This window comes from Artemia sp. Qi Xiang Cuo, chromosome 9 (genome assembly GCF_049724085.1).
Source record: "Artemia sp. Qi Xiang Cuo chromosome 9, ASM4972408v1, whole genome shotgun sequence".
Lineage (NCBI taxonomy): Eukaryota > Metazoa > Arthropoda > Branchiopoda > Anostraca > Artemiidae > Artemia > Artemia sp. Qi Xiang Cuo.
Genome location: NC_142802.1, coordinates 42626629 through 42650249, shown reverse-complemented (window position 1 = coordinate 42650249; position 23621 = coordinate 42626629). Strand labels below are relative to the sequence as shown.

The 23621-nt window shown below is 34.7% G+C and overlaps 1 protein-coding gene across 1 annotated transcript in view; it reads left to right on the top strand.

The window, feature by feature from the left end:
- LOC148948674 (uncharacterized) overlaps nucleotides 1-23621 on the top strand; it is a 77937-nt gene that overhangs the window by 28044 nt on the left and 26272 nt on the right. Inside the window, exons 3-8 of the mRNA XM_089094039.1 lie at nucleotides 582-718; nucleotides 2258-2434; nucleotides 4160-4465; nucleotides 6070-6162; nucleotides 8911-9241; nucleotides 19118-19281. Of these exons, the coding sequence (XP_088950165.1) occupies nucleotides 582-718; nucleotides 2258-2434; nucleotides 4160-4465; nucleotides 6070-6162; nucleotides 8911-9241; nucleotides 19118-19281 (1208 nt within the window). The remainder of the gene's footprint in view (nucleotides 1-581; nucleotides 719-2257; nucleotides 2435-4159; nucleotides 4466-6069; nucleotides 6163-8910; nucleotides 9242-19117; nucleotides 19282-23621) is intronic.

Genomic DNA, 23621 nt, shown 5'->3' with positions numbered 1-23621 from the left:
GCCATTTTGAAATATTTTTTTTCGTAGATAACGGCCTGATATTTACTGATGAAAATTACCATGCAAATAGCAGGGGTATACCTTGTCTGATCCTGCTAACTCACGGCTCAAGAGCTACAAAAACTTAGAAAATATTTGACAAATACTACATATGTCAGTATTTCCAGCAAGCATATAAAAACTTCCTTACCTCTTTTCTCGGTTGTCTCATTTCTCCAAAATTTAAAACTTGCACCAAATGTGCGTTACATGAAGGGCATCTAGCGGGAATTTTTTGAAAGGATTAGCTCAAAAACTTTAGACGACAGGTCAAACGTACGGAGTCGCCCCCGTGCGGTATCGCCCCTCTCTCCCCTATTGCACATGGCCTTTAGTGTTGGGTTGTTTTTTTGGCGCGTAATTTGGGAACTGATAATTTTTCCATATTTGTGTTTTTTTTTGTATTTATGGGTTTTTTTTGTTTCACTTTATTGTTGAATTAACTGCTGACTGAATCTATCTATCTAACTATCTAATTTTCCTTATGGAAAATTAGATAGTTAGATAGACTTAGATGTTTTATTGTATTTGATTTGATTTAGATACGTTTTTGTGGCGGTTTGCGGTTATGTTGTATAATACCAAGTGCAACTATGACGCTGCAGCTATGTTAATGACAGCGAGTTGCTGTGATACTCTTGAACTGTTGGAGTTCAAAACTGAAGAAGAAAAGACAAAGGTGAGTTTTTATGCGGGGCTTTCCCCTCAATTCTTAATTGAATCCTCTTACCTTCAATGTTGTGATCCCCACATAATCTTATTATCTGTATCAACATCTACACAATATAAATTGATGTAAATACCCCCCCCCCTCCCCCATAAAAGTGGTCCAAGGGGCAGCCCTAGGAATATTAAAAAAATTGGCCAAGGGGGGTAATTAAGGCGGTAAACAGAAACCGTTTTCTCTTCAGAGGGCACAAGTAGTTAAGGATAAAGTGTTGCAATGCATGGATGTCTTTGTTGCAACTGGTACTCCATGCGAAGCTGTACCCCTCATGTAGCCTTATACAAGATTCTTTTACTGCAGAGTTATGCTGCTCCTCAATAGCCAGAATATCTTGACTAATTGTTGACTTCCGAGGTGATTTGGGGAGGAACACTTATGATGGTAGAATGGCAGAGTAAATAGATTAGATGCAAGCCTTGAGATAAATAACTGATATAGTAGGTCTACTTACGGTGATTAATTATCTATTAGTCTCTGAAAGACTAATTCAATCACTGGTTTCTTAATCTTTTTTGTGTGTGTTTAGCATGATTTTAGGGTGGTGTGACCTGATATTTGATCTTTAGGCCCACCGCATATATTAACGTAAAAATTGTCCTGTGTTCATTTTATCTTTCTGCCCATCCTTGCACATACACCTAACCCGTAGGTGTCAGAAGGGGGTACACTAATCTCTGTGTCTTTAATCCACAATCTTTTTTAGGTTAAAGGGGAGGTTCTGTATTAATAACGAAGATCCCCCCCCCAATATCTATACATGTGCTGATTTCTCTCCCTCTTGCTCTCTCTTTCTCTGTTCGTCTCATCCCTCTCTCTCTGTCTCTTTCTTATTTATTCTTTATTACATTGTTAACTTATTACAAAGAGATCGATATACTCTTTACAAATTTTATATGTTAAGGTTTATGTTCTTTGTGCTAGTTTTGTTATGTTATTTTTCTGCGCTCCTATGGTTTCTGTTGAGTCTATGAAAAAGAAAGATTTAATTGTTGCTCTATAGCTGAGATATAATTCTATCCATTTACCGGATCAAATTTTTTGAAATTCTGTATGCAAAGTTTCTTCGATTGGAAATACCTTGAAAATTGATTGAAATCCGTTTAAGAAAAGGGGAATTTTCCTATTTTCTAAGCAAGTTTAGGTCATTCTCTAAGAAAAAGTCTAAATAATACAATAATTCTGTCTCAGTAAATGGATAGATCGGAGACCAATGAATAAAATGATATAAGTATCTTGTCCTTTTGGTAAAAACTACGGCTGCAGTTTTGCCGCAAAATTGTTTATTCTAGAGGGTACATATACCTTAATAAACAGGAAAAGTTTCAGCGAAATGTTATTTTATTGTTTCTTCTGTCGGTAATGAACTTCCACAGGCTTTAAGCGACGCATACAAGCTTGGTAAAGCTTCAATTAAAAATTGAATTTTAATTTTATTTGTGAATTTTTGTGCTGTTCTTTAATGGAACCTTCATTTTATCTGCGACTTTTTAGGCTGCTCTTCAAGAACGATTACAAAGTATATACGACTGCCGGTTTCGTTCAAAAAATCACGAGAAACTTTATGGAGACTTGAGTAAGTGCCTCTGCGCCGCTTTGACATTTGACAACCAAGAATTCCTTAATCAGATTCTGAACCTCATGCCAAAGATCAACATTAAACTTGGTCAAGTAGGTTTTTAGTTTTTTATCTTTTTTTTACTACCATTTATTTATTATTTTAGGTATTCATTTATTTCAAGACATTCCTTAGGAGAAAATGTGAAAATTATCACCCTAAAATTCACATTTGACATTTCAGACTTTCTTTTCTCTGATGAATGTTTTAGAGATATGTACCTTTTCAAAGATGTTTATTATTCTAAAAACATTTAAAAATAAGAAAAAACGGGGGAAAAACGATTGGGTTGTGTTGGATGGTAGCCCACTTCATATCTGAGAAATCTCGGGTCCAAAAGTTCATGATAATGAACTCTAAGTAAAGTTTAACTCTTTTCATTAGAAAAAAAAGGTGTAAAAACAGAATTTCAATTATAATATATACATCAGAAATGTCTGCTGTTTATGTGGATTCTAAATATACAAATTCATTAATTTGAAATTACCCATTAAAACTTAATAGCATATTAGTATTTGCATAATTTTAGAAGTAGTGACCCCCTCCCCTCCGCCCGAAAACAGAGACACAATCTTGAAGAAAAATACACCATGAAATTCAATATTTCTGAAGAGTCCAGAGCAGCAGTTTGGAGTAGCTGTCTGTAAAAAAAAAAAAAAAAAAAAAAAAAAAAAAAAAAAAAAAAAAAAAAGTGTCTCTCCTGCGATGGGTGTTCTTTCCCCACCAGTGGGTGATCAGTTGGAACTAGTGGTTATATATTATTCGAGCAGAAACTTAAAGTTCTAATTTTAACAAGAGACGTTGGTTTAAAATAACAAGACAATGTTATAAAAAGTTGAATTTAGGTGTAAAGAGCAGGGTGTGGGTGGAAATGGCAACCCCCTTCATATTTTGGAAAAGTTGATTTTACTTTGAAGAGCAAACACACTTAAATGAGTACTTTTTCTCTAAGTGCTGTTATACTTTAAAATGTAGCGAAAGATAGTTTTCAAATGGTGAACTGTGAACCGCCGGTTGAGGATTTTCGGTCTTAACTGGACATCCCGAAATCCCCCTTGTCTGGCTTTTTCCCCCTTTTGGGCCAAAATTGATTTTTTGTCGCAAAAAACGGAACATTGATGAGGTGTGGTATATTTCATAATTTTAAAAGGGTATTAGAAACTTCAGTTCCGTTCAAATGAGCCTTCTCTCGATATTTTAAGAACACAAGTTCAACACGATGGCTCGTGGGGAAAAAAGGAGGCACAACAGTACTATTCATGCAAATTGTGATTTTCGTTATTTTTCGATAACGAGGCTCGTAAACCTTAGGCTACGGGTTTTTGACGATTGGTTTTGGTCAATAGTGCAGTTTTTACTTCGATTTTTACTCTAGCAAAAATAGCAAAACTTTATTCTCTAATTGCAAGCTACTGTTCAGTTTAGTCTGGATTCAAGTTGTCATTTTTGAATTACCGTCAGTTGAGAAATTTTTCTCATTTTGCTAGCTATGGGCCCTGGTTTGCTTTTTATTAGGTTAAAATCAACTGGCATTAACTTAAGAAAGCAAGGGTTTTTCAACTGGCTGTTAACACTGATACTGGACCTTATAACAAACGAAAATGATCCTGTATTAAAGGGAGCGGCCTTTTAGACAGGACAATTTTTCTTTGTTTTTCAGTCTTAATGCTTCGAACATTCAGTTGAAAAGCTTTTATTTAAATGTAATAGTCCCTTCAAAGCTGCTCTATAGTGACGCGACATTATTAATAATTATTATTTTTTTCTTGTTATTTTAGCAAGTTTCAACATTAGACCTCCTAAGAATGAATGACAAAAAACAATGGACATCATCTGACTTGACCAATTTGATTTTGAGAGAAATTTCAGTCTACGAACCGAACCTTCAATCTAATCCTTGCCTTTTATACCTTGCCCGTCAGTTGCTGGATTTGAATTATTCTTCCTATACATCTGCTTTTGGTAAAATTCTTGAAGTTTCAATATTATGGTTAGAATGTAGAAGTCAAAATTGGGCTGAGGATTTAAAAAAGGGTGTGCTTCTAACAGATGAAGTAATAACATTACTGGAAAGCGATAAAGAGGTTAGTTTCTCTTAGATTTTATATATATATATATATATATATATATATATATATATATATATATATATATATATATATATATATATATATATATATATATATATATATATATATATATATATATATATATATATATATATATATATATATATATATATATATATATATATATATCTTGAAATGCAGAGGAATAGTTCCCCTGGTATGAGCAAAATTTTTGTTAATTTTAAAAACAATAGGTAAAACAAAACTCTTAGCTCTGAAAGTAAACACCAACTTCGTCCACAGAGTTGCGCTCCTGCAAATTGTCAGTAAACTACCTCTAATATATATATATATATATATATATATATATATATATATATATATATATATATATATATATATATATATATATATATATATATATATATATATATATATATATATATATATATATATATATATATATATATATATATATATATATATATATATATATATATATATATATATATATATATATATATATATATATATATATATATACATATATATATATTATCATGAAATGCAGAGGAATAGTTCTTCTGGTATGAGCAAAATTTTTTGTTAATTTTAAAAACAATAGGTAAAACAAAACTCTTAGCTCTGAAAGTAAATACCAACTTCGTCCACAGAGTTGCGCTCCTGCAAATTGTCAGTAAACTACCTCTAATATATATATATATATATATATATATATATATATATATATATATATATATATATATATATATATATATATATATATATATATATATATATATATATATATATATATATATGTGTATATATATTACATTAGATATATACTTATTTAAGATATATATATATATATATATATATATATGTGTATGTGTGTGTGTGTGTGTATATATATATATATATATATATATATATATATATATATATATATATATATATATATATATATATATATATATATATATATATATATATCAGGAATTTTGCACAGATCAAGGAACTATTCCTATGCATTTCATGACATATAGGGAAAGAATTTCGAATTTTCATCATAATGACATATGGTTACTTCAGTTTCAGAGTAATTTCTAACAGGTGAGTGTGTATCATAGTCATTGGGGAAACAAAACTTTTAAATGTAGCTTTATCGAATATTTTGGCACTACATAGTAGTCAGAAGGACAATAATTACCTGGGAGTGTTTTGATTCAAAGTAGTTACAATTTTATCTTTTACAGAAACTAAAGTCTTTTATATCATATACTCAATATAGTTGTTGGAATGGACACATTTACAGAAGAATTATGTAATAAGGGTTAAAAATAATATAATTTTTTTAACGTTTCTAACTTCGAAAATATGTATGAATTCTTTTCATCTAATACAGTCATCAGAGCACAAGAAAATCCATTTTTTGCAGATGATAATAGTTTCAGACATGAAATAGATTGGTGTTGTAACATTTCCAGTAAAAAATGTTTCGAATTTGTAAGAACTTTTTATGTAGAAATAATATTTACCGTTTGATTATACAATAACAATGGTTATTGCATTCGCAAAGAGTTATATAAAAAAGACATTAATTTATTATGTTTCAGGGACGCTTTAACGGAAAGAATGTGGTACTCCTTATCGAAGCGTATATATGGAAATTCTGGTGTATGAAAGGCGTTTTGGAAATTGAAGCAGAGGTATAAATTACTTTCTTTCCTTTCTGGGATATAGGCTAATATTAGGGTGTTATTTGAAACATTTTTAACTGACCGAATTTCTTCCTTAATTGAGGAAGTGCCATAAAGGGAAATTTTATTTGGTAAATTACCGTAAAGGGCAAGTACCTTTGAAAAGCATCATAAAAGGAAATTTAACTTGGTAAATTACCGTAAACGGAAAGTACCTTTGGAAAGCACCATAAAAGGGAATTTAATTTGGTAAATTACCGTAAGGGAAAGTACCTTTGGAAAGCAACATAAAAGGAAATTTAATTTGGTAAATTACCGTAGATAGCCTATTAGAAAAGAAATTGCTGAATGTACGCAGTATGCAATGTCGGTTCATGCATTTAGTGTTTTCTCTTGTTTTGATTAACCTACATATTTAGTTAACTTGTGAATCTCTTTTATACGAAGTGATATGCAAATACTTGAACTTCGAGTACCAATAAAAATTCAGGGGATTAAGGAATCTGGTCCTCAAGTGACTATTGTAAATACTGTTGTCTATGGTCACATCTTCCAGTGCTCATTGGATCGAATACGACGCGTGCGTTAGCATTTCTGAAAGACCATGGATTGGTTTCTACTTTGTTAAATCCTGTCAGCGCACTAAAAGACCATTATGGTGAAGTTTTTGGACGCTTCTAAATCATCGTCTAAACTTGCAAGATTTGATCCCGTGGGACTTTTGTTTTTCCTCTAAGGAGAGAATCCACACGAAACTATTTGGATAGGGAGCAATTTCTGTATTTACTGTGTATTGTATGAACCTAACAATTGGAAAAAAAACTACCTACGTCTCTTTGTTTCCATAAAGCATTCTTTCTGAGCAATCTGAAAAATAAATGAAGCGATGGAAGGCTCTATATGCCATTTTAAGAAGTGTTGATAGTCTTTGCGTGGAGCAGGATTGCACCCTACTTTCTGGAGAAATTAAAGATTTATTTAAAGACCGAAACAGCTTTATAACATTCTCTGAAAAATTATGGCAACGTCAAAAGGTTCCTGTATTATAGCAACACTTAAGAAGAAAATTATTTGTACTATATGATTTTCCCGATGATTTTTGTAACGTTTGTTAAAACTTCGGAATGTAGTTTTATTTGTCTAGCTTTTGCTATTTAAAGTTTAATGCATGCTCTCCATTCATATACCATACCTGTTCTGGCGCGTTTTTTTTTTTAGTATGTAGTCTTTCTGTTTTCTTCGTACTATACTCCCTTTTAACCAGGACTGCTAGCTGTTGTTTGGCCCCCAAAGGTCAGCTTGTTTTGAGCCAATGGATACAATGACATTAAAAATTAGAATCTGGTGATGGATTATAAATCTGTGTATCTTCAGAACCAACATGGACTCTCATACCCCCACCAAATCCCTTCCTCCACCCCGAATTTTTAGTAGAAAGGGGGCACGGGCCACCTTGTTTAAAATGGCATCAGACAATTATTTTATATATAATTTATTGAAGGTAAAAGGAGGCCGATAGTCGGCCATATACTAACCCCATCCCCAAATTTTCAGTGGGAAGGCTGTCGGGTTTTTTTTTTTTTTAACGTTGGTCAATAAGATATGAAAATGGTTCTTTTCAGAGATTTACTACCCTTACCCTCTATATCTGTGAAACTCCTAATATTTGCTATGAACTTGTGGGGCAAGAAACTCGTTCTAAAGGGTCTGAGGTTCAAGATGACACGTTTTTTCTTTTTTTGCAGAGTAATATTTGATCCCCTATTTTGCAATATCAAATTGCAGTATCTACTTTTTCATCTAACCGGCATACATTATCTGTTTTGGTACACAGGTTTTATGTTTTAGGGCGGGAATCGGCTGCTAAGCCATGATTATCATTGGCTGTGTAGACTTTGCAGCTTTGCTATATGGTGTAACTAGCATTGATTTATTACATGCGTCTGACGTTAAATGCAACATTTTTTTTTATTTCCAGCATTGGAGATTGAGTTGGAAACAAAATTCTTACAGCACGTTAATAACTGAGCTACATTAAGGGCGGGGTTTTTATTTTGAGTTTGGGGAGCGGATGTCGACAAATGCTGACAAATAAGCTAAATGAAACTAAAAACACAAGCTAAATTCCAAGGGGAAACTTCGGGGGAAGGCTCCCATCCCTCCCTCCATTTAGCTGTGCCCCTTGGCTACATACTTTGCCTAGTTTAAACTACGGATTTATTCGGTGCAAGTAAATTGTTCTTCCATCAAATATCTCGGATATAAATTATGGGTTTTATCTTTTGGGACATAATAACAAAGCATTAGCTTTTATTCATGTTTGTTTGCGTTTTTCTTTTTAAGTGGCGAAATTGATTAGGTCTCTGCAAATGAGAATAAAGCGGGTGTTAAGCAGAAGCAGTGTATTTTGAGACCGTCTTTATGGAACACACTGTTACTTTTCTTGAAAAATCCTTTTCCTCGGGACACAATACTTTAAAGCTTCCAGTGGTTGACTACGGGAGCATTTGGTCAATTTTGAAAAATATTGACAACAAGACTCCTTGCTGCATAGGAACGAATATCTAGTTGTAGTTTCTAGTTTTTTTTTTTTTACGGTTTCATCTTATGTTCGATGCCGAATAAGTTTTGGTTTACTTGTTTAAAACAGATTATGTATAGAAGAATAAGACAATATGTCTAGATTTTGCCTCTTTTTCAAATCTAATAAGGCAGCATTTTTAAGTAACATTTGTTTTTAATTTTACTCGTTATTAGGTAGAAGTTAAGAGAGTTGAGAGCCTTCTGACTAAGGAAGTTGAGCAAAATCTGGGGGATGAGAAAGAAGAAAGTTCTCATATTGCTGCAGGGTTCTCATTTCTTTCGATCGATAAAGAAAATGGTATGTTTTCCTTCTTGGAAAAAGCCTTGGAATATATGGTGTCACCGTCCATTAACACTAGAGATGTGTCAACCTCTTATCTAAAACTTGTGAGGTCAACTGCCTACGCTTTTGGAGCTGCCGGTAGAATCATCCTGGAAATCAGGGCATGGGAAGTATTAATGAATGTTGCAGTTGATGAGACTCATAATGCCATCTTTCTTGAAGGTTTGTACATCTATGAAATCTTGAACAACAGTGATTCGATTTTAGTGTGTCTTGAAAATAACCGGTTAATTCAATTCTTGTAAAAAGCTAGTGGTTAAACTTGTTTCAGTGTTGCTATATATCATATACTATATGTCTTAATACCTATTTTGTCCCCATATTTCTGTAAGTGGTAGGGTTGGGGAGCGTATATTGCTTGGTTGGCCTCTTGCGGATTGTTACTAAGATTAGTTGTTAAAAGTAGTTTAGCTGTGATATTGCTATAAAATAATTAAGCAGTATTTCGTTATTTACCATTAGGACAAAATTGAAAATCTTACATATATATATATATATATATATATATATATATATATATATATATATATATATATATATATATATATATATATATATATATATATATATATATATATATATATATATACATATAATATATATATATATATATATATATATATATATATATATATATATATATATATATATATATATATATATATATATATATACATAAGATTTTCAATTTTGTCCTAATGGTAAATATATATATATATATATATATATATATATATATATATATATATAAATTAGTTTTAAATGGTGAATATTCCTTGCAAAAAGATCAATTCCTTTAATTGGTAATTATGTACTATATCGCCAACAATCAAGAAGTAAAGTTAGGTTAATCCTAACGAAAAATACCAAAACATGATGAAAATATAATACTTTTGAAACAAATTCGGACTATATATTTGCACATTAGGAGGGAGAGGGCTAAGCTGACCTAAACCAACCTAACTCCTCTCCCTCTCCCCCCCCTAATGTGCAAATATATAACCCAAATTATATAATTTCAATTTATTCTGTCACCCGCCACTTGTTTTCCACTGAGTCTATGCTAATTGTTTCTTCATGCAGACAGATAAAACTAGTTTGTTCTCGAGTTTTACACAGCGTAAACTCGAGTGTTGGCGGTATAATAAATAAGTATCCTTTAATCTATCACGCATTCAATTATTATGTATTGAAGATTAATATAGATAGATATTTGTTGCAATAAAAGCCACTTTGGGCCATGGCAAAAGAAGGAAAATCACACAAAATAATAGCACATGATTATAACACTCATAGCAAAGTATGGTAGCCTACATAACAATAACAACGCAAAATTACAAAACATTACAAAAACATAATAAAGCACACAATACCATTAAACTAACATAAATAGATAGATGTATGTTACATCTATCAAGGGCCATGACTACAAAAATAACAAACAAGAAAACAACTGACACACATACAACAATACTTTCCACACTCACCCCACCCCCTTTACAAAAATCTATCTCTATGTGACATACTCAATTTTATATACTTTGCTATCATTCTTTTTGTCCCATAATTTTTTGATCCCATTACTGAAACCAACCACTGACTTGTCCCCACATTAACAAAAAATAATTGTTTCCTTAAATCCTGTAATTCGGGACAAAGGGCCATGAAGTGAAGCAGATCCTCACCATTTTCTCCGCACATAGGGCATGAGTAAGGATCGTCCTTTACCCTTACCCTCCCTAAATATTTTCTCCTTTCTCCAAGTGCTAGAAAATTACCCCTCCCTGATGTATACCACTTAATTTCTTCACTATTTAGACCCGCTTTAAAATAATTATCATATCCCCAGACCTCCTTCCATTGCCGGAAAACGCCGAGGGACACCGAGGCCGCGACTTCACACTGCCGTTTCGGGATCTCCTGATCTTCAAGCACTCCCTTTACTAATTTTGCTACATTTCCTACTTCCAGTCCTATCCCTTTCCCTTCATTCCAAACACCTGATAACCCATAAATATTTAAGATTGATCTCACCTGGGAAGCCCATGAACATTTCCTTCTATCCTGCAGCACCTCCAGATAAGCTGCATTTACTAACCTATTATTCTGTAAACCAATCACCTTTTCCCAGTATCCTATCATTCTAACCAATCTTTTTACCCTCAATGAAAACAATCCTAGATCACCCTTTAACACCAGGTTATTAAATTTCCCGCTTAGCCCTAAAAGTCTCCTGAAATGTCTATTTTTTCCCCTTTTTCAAAACCCCAAACTTCCCCGCCGTAACTCAATACTGGGCCTACCTTCGTCTCAAAAATTCTCTTCTGTTTCTTAATATCTGCCGGTCCTAGATGCCTAAGGGGACTCTTCAATAACGCCCATGAAGCCTTCTGACCCTTCCAACTCGCTATTTGCACCTGATCACTCCATTTCCTTGAACTTGTGAACTTACATCCCAAATAAATAAAATCCTTAACTTATTTCATCTCTTTCCCTTTAAAATAAAACTTATTCTTTTCCCTTTCATTATTTCCAAAAACTAATATGAACTGATTTTTCAATATTTAAAACTAATTTTTTACTCTTCAGATAACTATCCAAAATCTCTAACATCTTTTTCAAATCCGGAGCCGATTTCGCAAGCAATACTATGTCATCTGCAAATAATAAACAAAACAGCTCCAGCGACATTAAATTTAACATAGGGACATTTCTATTTCTAAAATACTGTTCAATATCATTAATAAAAAGAGAAAACAAACGCGGTGATAGATTGCATCCCATTTTGAGGCCTACATTACTTAAAACTGGCCTAGAATAAGAAATACCTACCTTCACTACTACTTTAACGACCTCATACATTTTCATTATAACTTTTACTAACCTAATTGGCAATCCTAATTTCACCAACACCGCTTTCAACAAACTCCTTGAAACTTCGTCAAATGCTCCCCTAATGTCCAAAAACGCCGTATATAGCCTATTTTTCCTATGCCTCGTATATTTACTAGCTAAAGCCTGTAAACAAAATATTTGATCAATTGTACTATAGTTTTCCCTAAACCTTGCCTGACATTCAATTAATATACCTTTATACTGCAACCATTTATCCATCCTATTAGAATGGACTCTAAAAAATAGCTTACTGATAGAACTTCCTAAACTTATCCCCCTATAGTTCTTGTGCAGGTTTCTTTCTCCTTTCTTAAATAATGGGATCATAATCGATATCTGCCAATTTTGTGGCCATAGAGGTGTACTTACAATTGCCGAGAATATCAATGCAAGCACTGGCAGTATCCATGCTCTTGACCATTTTAGCAGCTTAGTTGGTACTCCGTCAATGCCCGGTGCTGAGGTCCCGCTCATGCTTTTCAAGGCGTGCCATATTTCCTCCTGTGCAACCGGTTCCAGTAGTTTAGCGTCCTCTGAATCCAACTCAAAATCGGCTGTTTCTTCTTAGCTATTCATCTCCTCATCAGCTCTCTCTTCGTCCTCTTCGGTGTATATCTCTTTACATTTTTGTTCTAAGTATTCTGGCCAGGTATCGGCGTGAGGGACTGAATCAGTCAACTTTCTATTTTCTGTTGATTTCCTAATTAACTTCCAGAACTCCGTTGTATCATTCGCGCTAAATTTCTCCCGTATTTTTTGGCTCTCTTCCTCTTCAGAACGTCTCTTCTTCAACTTAAGTAGCCTTTTATATCCCCTTCGCTTGTCCCTAAAAACCTGCAAATTATTTTCTGTACTACTGTACTACTGTACTGTACTACTGCCTACTACTAGTACTACTAGCCTTAAGCAATCAAAAAGCTACTAAAACCTCCTTCTTCTTTTCGTCACAATCCTTATAAAAAAAAACTCATCAAACCAGTACTTCTACCATTTTTTCTCCTACATGCCACCTTAGTTCCAATCTTATACAAAACCCCCGACAAAAATCAACAGAACATGCTATATCCCCTTCCCTTGCCATATCCTCACTCTTCTGAATAAATGAATCCAGCCCTCTATCTTCAACTAGTACCTTTTTCAACTTCTCCTCACTATCATTATCAAACCTTAAACCTTCCCTTCAATCAAGCTCATTACCTATCTTTCCCTTAGCCCCAAACTTCTTTTTCCGGCTCTCAGCCCATCCTCCCCCTCCTAATTCAACCCTAATAGGAACGTGATCTGACCCAGCCAGCGCCATCACCTCAAAATCCACACAACAAGAAAGAAGCCCCAGGCTAACAATCCCATAATCTATAACACTTGGAGATTTACCCGAAAAACATGTAAAATCCCCTACTCCTTTATCCTTCCCTGTCCTCCTATTCAAAATAACCAAATTCTGCTTACCACAAAAATCCAATAATTTTTTTCCCCAATTATTCTTTCTCCGATGACCATCCTTACTCGTCCTCCTCCTAACCGATGGCTCAATCATATATACTCCATTAGTTTTTCCTAGTTCGAGACCCACCTCCTCCTCACGGGCTCCTTCTTTCTCCCCTGTATATCCGTTAAAATCCCCTAGAAAAATAAATAATCTGACGGAAACTGTTCTGAAAAATGATCCATATCATTTTCTAATATCTCCCAGGTATCCTCATCACTAAAAGTACTAGTTTCCGGCGGTAAATACACCGAACAAAAGATAAACGAGTTACTACCTAAAGGTACTCATACCCATACTAGATTACATGAAACACTTTTCAACCGAGATAAATTTCGCCATCTATTCGTTATCAATAATGCCACTCCTCCATAAGTTCTACCATTCTGCGATCGCTTTCTTTGTGATCCAAAATAAGAAAAACCTTTTATTCTCTCCTCTTTTTCCAGCCACGTTTCTACTAATGATACAACTGAAAAATCACAACATTTAAGAAGACACTCTACTTTAAGATACGAAAAACCCTGAACATTCCAATGCGCTAAATGACACTCGTAATTTGCGCCATGGCCCTGCTTATCCTATTTACTATTTGAGCCAATGGGTTGTGACGGGTTAAATAGCCGCCTAGGCTCCATTTTATTAGGGTCGTCAGCTCTAACCGACTTGCTCTTCTGTCATAGGTAGTCATCTGGCCTAATAATTTGTTGGCTGTTACGTTTGGGAGCCCCCACAGGCCCGACAAAAGTTGATGTGGAGCCTTTTTTAATAACACGAGTTTCACTGTTCACCCCATATATTTCGTTATCACTACTAAGCTCCTCCACTACACTAAAGAAAGATTGAATTGAGGATGAAGATCCAGAACGCGATCTTGAATTGCAAGGTTCTTCCAGGTTAAACCGATTATTTTCAGAAACAAAACTCTTTACTAAACCTTTTTGTGGCACTGATAAAGACCCAGGTTCACGGTGAAACTTTTGTCCCACATTTTCCTTAAAATAGGTCAGGGTACTCAATGATGACTTTATATTAGGGGCATTCGTAACCTCAACTACAGATTGCTCATTAAAGCTATACATAAAACTTTGTTGACCAATATATAAGTTTATCCCTCTTAGTCTTACTTCTCTATTTTTTCCTCTAGCCCGTTCAAGAAAAGGCTTTAGGTGGTTACGAATAGACAATTCACGCTTTGTATAATCGGGACTAACCCCAAGACCCGCCCTTTTCAGGTGCGCAGTTGAACGCAATATAGTATCACGAATGTAACCACTTGTAAACTTAACCAACACCGGTCGCGTGCCTTGTTTAGCGTTTAGCCGAAAAATATCTCTAATGTCCATCATTTTCAGCCCTAAATTTGGCATATGTAAGTTGAGTGCTTTCATTACATCTTCTCTTAACGAAGAACCTTTGTTTGTAGGATCGAAATTATACAGGACCAAATTACACTTTTTAGACTCATTTTCTAGTCTTTGCAATTTTACGTTAGTAGCCGACATTTCAGCTTGCAAACTTAGGTAATCTTTCTTCAATTGTAACGTATCCTCCGAGAACTTGTCTACTGTCGAATCAATTCGCGACGAAATAGCAGATAGGTCGTTTCTCAGTTCTTGAACCTGCGATGAAACTATTTCTATTCCGTTCAATTTTCGATTAATTTCTTGTAGAGTTTCAGAAAAATTAACAGAAGTCATAATTAATCCGGAAATATAGTTATAATAATTAGAAAGATTACTTATCTTTCTGTGATGGCCGAGCCTCACAAATGCATCCGAGTGACTATTCCAGTGCCTGTAATTATTCACACAAAATTTCCACTTAACAGAGCAAGTCTTATAAAGTAAAATTTCCACTTAACATGACAATTCTTGTCAATGGGAACTGGTTTTTCAAGTTATTTCACAGCCTGTGTACTTAGATGTTAGCGGAATGAATGCTGATGAAATGCTATATTATGCCCAAAACCGAGAGTAAAAGAAAATAAGACTCAAACCAAATTGCAGAAAATAAAAGAAAAACGTATCATCTTAAAGGGTCCATTTAATTTATGAGCAAAACGACGGTTATATATTGAAAGAACATAAATAAAGGTCTCAAGTGGTAAGTTCATCTAATTTATAGCTCGATAATGAAAATATCTCTGCATTTATCAGGGAATCTCCTCCCCCCTCTCTCCATAGGTACCATGCTTTCCCTTTTTCATTTTAGAGTCATTTCTCAATCTAACTCTCTTATAGTTTTAGACCTTGGAAAATTAAACAGAATAGCAAAAGAAAACAAAATTTAAACTCACGGTCCAGCTGTGTAAAATAACCCTCTTTGCATCGATGCTCAGAATTACACTGAACGTAAACGTGATCAAACGAAATTCTTTACCAGGAGTCACATTTGAATCTTTGATGAAAAGGTACAGTCTTATAAACATTATGCTTTTACTAGCATAGGAGGAAAGGTCACTAATTCAATGATCTATGCCTGGTTTTTGATGTGTAGTAAATAATTGAGACAGAAACTTTAGAAAGTAGTGAAAAAACATGTCAAATTAAGTGGAAGTGATAGTTACTAGAGGTGAATCGACACTAATAACAAATCACTAGGGATGGCAAATCTGAACGAAAGAAGATTTTTGGGGAACTGATTTTTTTTTTCGAGAAGACAGAATCTTGGGAAAATTCCCAAAAACTCGGGAATATTGGAAGCACTGGTATTTTCAGACCAATTCTGCCAACAAATTTCACTAGGCTACGAAAACTGCCAAGTAGCCTTGCTACTATACTACCTCAGTTTTGCATGGCGGAGCAAAACTTGTGTCTTGGCAGCTTTTCTTTGAGCAAAAATTATTTTTAAATGTAAAAATGGTATTTTCAAACAAAATCTGCCAGTAAGTTTGAAAACGGCCAAGTAGCATTGCTGCTTTGCTACCCCACTTTTCGCACGGCGGGCGGTGTCCTATTATTTGTAGGTCATTAAGGATAAATTTCCTTGCCACAGGATGTGTTGTCCGTTTGCTGTTTGTTTATCTTCCTCAAAATTGATTTATATATAAATCCAAAAATATCCAATAAGTACATAAGTCCAGAAATATGTCAAAAAAAGGACAAAGTAAGAATTTACAATACACTTAAAAACAAAACTGAATAAAATACGTCAAATACAGACAAAAATAATTGTTATCTGGAACATGATTTAAATTCTAGGAAAGGTTATGCACAGAGAAAATATTTTCAGAGCTACGGTAATAGTTATCTATCCTAATCGTAGCTAATTCCAATGGCAGTTTAGTTTTAAGTCTCGCCACTAACTCACCGTTACTAAAAAAAAAAAATACAAAAAAAATACAAAAATTTTTAAAAAGCGAACGCGAAGTGAAAAAAAATCGAAAATTTTAAAATCTCGAAAAAAAAGGGAAGGATAGAGAACAGGGCAGAAGGCTGCTTAAAAAAGAGCCTAAAATATCACGACGATAGATACCACGTAGCCGTATTATTGATCCAAATGCCTTTCTAGTTTTTTCTGGATTATTCAAATAGTATCGACTTCGAATCTTGAGCTGAAGCAGAATAAAGTAAACAGTATTTCCACTGTATGTTTTTTGAAACCCCCCTAAAAGGCTGCTAAAAAATCCCTAAAAAACCCCCTTTTCAATGCTAAAATCCATTAACCCCCCCCCCCCCCCTCCTCATTTTCTGAGTAATTTCCAAATACTTCCAGTACTTTTACAAAGACAAAAAAAGAACCAAGCCCAAAATAAAAATTTCCACATCCGTAGAACGACCTATGTACAAATAAAGGGTCCCAAGATATACTCATAATACAAATTAGCTTTTCTTATACGGTATACAGTACCATAACCTTGATAATAATTACTTACTCTCTCCTTTTGCTGGTTTCTCAATAAAGACAGATTGGCCTATTAATTGTTAATAAGGCACATACAACGATAATTTCAGACTTGTGGCCCCTGAAAAATGTTGAAATTTCTGCAATTTTTCCTCAATATCCGCTATTTTGCGTATAATTCTCATTTTATCGCAGGTTCAAAACTTTTTAGAATAGCAACATCTAAGCAAGGACTGAATAATCATGAACCGCGAGGAGAATAATCTTCACAAATTTGAAATGGTAAGTCCTAGAAATCCCTAAAAAGATCCAGAAAACTTGTAAGAATCCCTGTAAATTTCCCAAATCCCTAAATGAAAAGGTTCACCCCTAGGGAACCTCAGAAAACCAATTTTAGGGCTGAAGGAGAAAACCCTAAAATGTAAACACGGAAGGTAACTGCGGATAAGCCACGGCATGAGAAATCGGAATGAAATACTTCTGTCAAGAATTCATCCACCTCGGTCATTAACATTGACGGGAAAATATTGACATATTTTAACACTAATAAAAATTTCTCTAAAAATTACTTATACTGTATATACTGATAAAAATTACACTAATAAAAAAGGGCTTTGAAATTTCTTAAAAGGGGATTAAAATTCTTAATAAAACGATCATACTAGCTTTAGAACGACTCAATAAAACAATATTATCAGTATATACATTAAGAGAAACATCCCGTCTTCAAGACATAAGGGTTGTTGATAATAAACGAAGACACTCCGCCAAACATTTATTAAACACATTAGGGTGTAAAATCCACCTTGTCTTCTTCTACGAACAATAGAAACTGATTAGAAAAATAATCAGAAGTAGGTGAAGCAATTTTGATCTTAAGCCCCGAATATCAGCATCTAAGGACTATAACTACAGAAAATGAATTCTACGCTGAAAGAGCGGAAGTGTGCAAAATAACATCAAAACCTTTTTATATCAATTAAAAGTGCGGGCACACAGCAGAATTCCTTGAGCATGTTTTGGGTCATGTTTTGATTAAAACTTTCTTTTTCTTTTTATTCATTATTGGAAAAATTCTGTTCTGTCCTAATTTGAGACTCCATAGCGAAAAATTTCGTCTCAGCTTAAAACCGAAAGCTTATCCACGAACACCAACTCTCTCTTGACCTTGCAATTAAGGAGAAAATTGACCATTTTCACCTTCTTCGGTTTCTTTGTCAGCATTGTCAAAAGTGCTCGCTACTTCCAGTGCCTGTCACCTTCCAGGGCAGTGCGTGGACTAAACTGGACGTCAATCTAAAAACAGGTGTTGACAAAGTAATTACATAGTGTGTGTAGATTCTGTCACGTTTTGTCAATGAAACAATGTGTTAATGCACACAATTTTTATATCAAACAATTAGCTGTACAAAAAATGTGGTTCAGTCCTCCTTTCTAAGGCTATAATGAGAGAAGGATGAGATGGCTAGGATATCTTCTGCGGATAAAGAATGACAGATAACAAAAGATCGATTGCCAATGGGCCAAGTGAAAGCAGGTCGTCTCAAAATGCGGTGGGAGGAGGTCGGAAGGAAAGATTTAAAGAAAATGGGAACTTGTTGGGGGGTTGTTAAGAGGGAGGCTTTGAATAGACTGGGAAGGAGAAGGAGGGCGAGTAGCTGTGTTGGCCTCATGTGGCATGGAATTGTAGTGAGTTGTTATTAGTAGTAGCATAAAGAGCTGCTGTAACGGGCAGTCTCCGTCAGAAGCTATATTATAAAACCTCATGAATTAAAACGCCCAGTAGCTTACGATTCATGATTTCTTTGTAGCTGTAATTGGACTGCTTCATAATGGCGTGCTGCCAGATGATGAACAATTGAATCGTGCCCAAAAAGTAGCAGATATTTTTGCAATGGACAGCGCGAGGAAGTTGCAAACTTTAGCTGCGAGATTTGACCTATCTCAGGCCTGGGCTTTATATTATATGAAACAGGTAACAACAATTTTGTTTGATTTATATGTATATATATATATATATATATATATATATATATATATATATATATATATATATATATATATATATCATATATATTCATATATATATACATATATGTATATATATATATATATATATATATATATATATATATATATATATATATATATATGTATGTATATATATATGTATATATCTTCTGCATACAAGTATATTTGCAAGCGAATGTTTGTCTTTGTGTCTGTCTGCGTTTTATGCAATACAACACTATTCGTCCGATGGCTAAGAAACTTTAAGCTGTTGAGGACACCCTTGGGAAGGTTTTAGGAATAGGTTCCCCCGTATTTGAAAAAGATTATTTTATGAAATAGATGCATTTTTTCTTGGAGAATAGCACGGACCACTTGACAACGATCTAAGTGTTGTAAGTCCTGAGTTCCAACACATCTATGACGATGTTAGGGGAGGGGGGCTCAGAATTTTATCAAACTTTTCATAGATTTTACTAATCTCATAGAAAAATTTACTTATCAGAGTTCTCATATTCCACGGAAAATTCTCCCTAGTGACCATGGCTGCCAAAACTCTTTAACACTTTTATGATTTTATGATTTGATTTTTTTTTTTATGATTGATGTTCTTCGGCTAAAATGTTGAACCTTGGTGTGTTTGTTTTTTTTATTTATATTATTTAAAGTTGTATTTTGTTCCTGAGCTTTGTTTGTAGACTGAACTCTGTGTTGCTGTGGCCCGCAGGCTTTTTGCAATAAATCTTATCTTATCTATAGAGTGCTGAATTCGATCCATCTATTATTAAAAAGTAAACACCAATTCGATTTGAGAGATTTATCATTTAAAACTGAAGTCTTCAACTTCCAATTATAGGTTTGAGTTGCACACATTAACCCGTTGCGGTTTTTTTTTTTTTTTTTTTTTTTTGTCCGTGACGTATTTAGTTCTCCATTCATCACCAAGATCGGTTTCGTATGCTACAAGATCAAGACTTTCGAGACATTGCCTGCTGTAGTTTGGCGGAAGCTGGTATCAACCAGTGTTTTTTTGTGAGATCCCCTCCACCTCGGCTTTTTCTGACGTAGCAGGGATTGTCTTAATAACCTTGAACCCTTTCCACACAAGTGGTAAGATATTTTTCACTTCATAAGAGACTCCAAAAATACCTTTAATCCCTTGTTTGTTAAGAAACTGTGCTGGTGTCTTTCGAAATAAAATAAGTCTTACTTGTTTTGAATTTTTCAAAGTTACGCTAAAGATGCTGGAGGTTGGTGCGTCAGCTTGATTGATTTCAGTATTCTTCCTCTGCATGGGCCCCCGTAAGGGGGGCCGGGGGCATCCCTCCCCCCCCCCTGGCTGAATGATGCTGCCTTATTTTTATATTTTTGTTCTGATATTTCTATTATATAGCATTAAAAGTGCCAATTACACGAGGTTTACCCTCCCCCCCCCCTGGAATTCAGCTTATGGGCGCCTTTGTTCCTGTGCACCATATCTCCTTCGTCATCTGCTATTTTGATGACTGTCATTTCTAATGCAATCTATCAGAATTTTCATGTGGGCATGAGAAGTTCTGATGCAAACCTTTAGGCACGTTCCCGTAGATTCCCTTAGGAATGTTTTGGTAGATTCCTTTTACAAAGCTCTGCTACATTCGTTACCCAAATTTTGGTAAGATTCATTCACTAACCCAAGCTCTGGTGTACTACATGTGCCAGATTCCGGAATTTTCTGTGTACTTTTTCAAATTCTTCGCATCGACTTTTTCGCCTTAGTCAAAATTTCGTTTTTTTTTCTGAAAAAAAGCAAAAAAATACAAGGATCCAATGTCCTTGCTTCTGGATCTTTCATAACGATTAAAATGTTTTGAAACTGTTGGGTCATCTCCTTGTAAAGTTTTTCGAGTTTTGTTAGCGTCTGACATTGGTTTTGAGCAAGGTTAACATGGCTGTTAACACATCCTTAGGTTAACACATGGGCTTCATATCGGAAAAATTGAATGGTGGGGGGGGGCTTGTTTGATGGTCGGTGTTTGATTGGCTCGAAATTTTCATGGATTGTTCTTTGGGTGAAAAGGATCAAATATTTTGTCGTGGGAGATTCAGTCATTTATAAATTGAAAGTTCTAGTGCCCATTTTAAGGGTCAAAAGCTATTAGAGGGTAACCAGCTTCTCTCGCTTGCTCTTTTCTTCTTCCCGACCTGCCCTCTATCCTTAAACCTCACGATATTTGATTTGGGCTATTCATTTTGCTTAGAAATATTGAAAGGTCTAATAAAGATGCTGCTGGGATTGACATCACCCCTACAGCCACAGGGACAATGAACCTTTGTAACATAACGATTTATTTTTCATAGATAAATTGTAGTAGGAAATTTGGTATTGTTTGTACCTGGTTGTCTGATCGACTAGGAGTTCCTCGGGATACTTTTCTAGGACAAGATACCCAAAATTTCTAAGAGTATACTCTGGGAACGACCCCCATAGCTGAGTGAATGAGAAAATTCTATATGCATCAGAGTTTTCGAATTATCAGCAATATCTCGATAATAGCTTGGAGGATAAAACTTTCGCGGCAAGAAGACTGAACTTAAAGGATATGTACTAGTGCAATAATTTTGGTAGAAAATGTGATTATATCAATTCTTAGCGCGAAAAATTTGATTATTTTATTGCCTGATCTGCTGTAAAATTTCAGGTCATGTAGACACCTTCCTAAGATTTAAGAATCAAGGGGGCCTGAATTGGACATAGAAAAACTTAAGGAAAAAAATTACGTTGTGTTGATTCGTGATTTCTTTATTTATTCATAACAAACGAAACAGAACCCTTTTTAGTATATGAGCTTGTTCTGCATTTATTTAGACGAACAAACTATTACAATAAAATCATCATAGGCTGCGCAAGTAAAGAGTGAATTGGGCTCTTTTTTTTGTTTTTTCTTTTTTACTCAGCCGCTTCGTATGGGGGAGTTGTCGTAGAAAATTTTGAGGGTGCTCATTTGATTGTATATTGAAAATTTTATTGCTCTTTTTAAGAGTCAAACGTAATTGTAGGGCAACTAGTCTCCCTCCCAAGCCGTTTTTTCTTTCCTCTCCCCAAAGGCATCCTATCTAAATTTTCAGATAGCTAATTTGTTCAGCATTGTTGAGGGTCCAATAACTGTGTCTCTGGGGATTTTGACATGGCCCTCACATCCCTTGTGACAAGGGCTGTAAGCTATACAATTTGCCCATTGTTTAGAGGGCTTCAAATTAAAGTAAAAGACATTTAATGCATGAAGGTTGTCAAAAGGGAGTGAATTAACCAAAAGGCAGTATGTGCATATTACTACTACTATTACTACTGCTATGACTGCTATTAATAAGGAGACTAATAGTATTGAGGTAAAACTTGAGGGAATGTTGGGGGGGGGGGGTACTGAAAGAAATCGAAACACACTATGTGCATGCAGGCTATCAAAAGGGCATATAAGCAATATCTTGGGAACAGCTTAGAGTATTAAGAAGGAACTTTCAGGGTTTGTTGAGGGAGGGTTGAGCTAACCAAAATCCACTATTTGTATAATACTACTACTGCTAAAGCTAAGGTTATAAGGGTTAAACTTTCAGGTGATGTTGAACTAACCAAAAGGCACTTTGTGCGTATTGCTACTAATACGTCTACTGCTGATAATCCTGCTATAACTACTACTGGTGCTACTACTACTATCGCTGCTACTACTGCTTCTAAGGCTAAGAGTATTTGAAACTTTCAGGGTATGCTGGAGGGGATGTTCAATTATATGAAAAAACACTATGTGCATACAGGTCGTCCAAAGGACGTATCAGTGATATCTGAGGACCGACTTGGAGTATTAATTTGTATCTTTCGGGGCATGCTGAGAGGGATCTTGAACGAACCAAAAGGCGTTATTCGCATACTATTACTACTACTATTATTATTAAAGATGAGGCTATAAGGGTGAGATTTCTAGGGAATGGTAAGGGGATATTGAACTAAATCAAAACACACTGTGTGCATGCAGCTTGTCAAAGAGCTGTATCAGTAATATCTCTTAGGAACAAATTAGGGTATTAATCTCTAACTTTCATAGCATGTGGAGGGGGGTGTTGAACTAAACAAAAGGCAGTATGTGCATGCTACTGCTGCTGCTACTGTTAATAATACTGCTGCCGCTACTACTTATAAGGCTAAGGGTATTAAGGTGAAACTTCAGGGAATGTTAAACTGGATGTTTGATCTAAATCAATGTTCACTATTTACAAGCAGGTCGCAAATGGTCGTATCAGAAATAGCTCAGGAAGGACTGAGGGTATTAA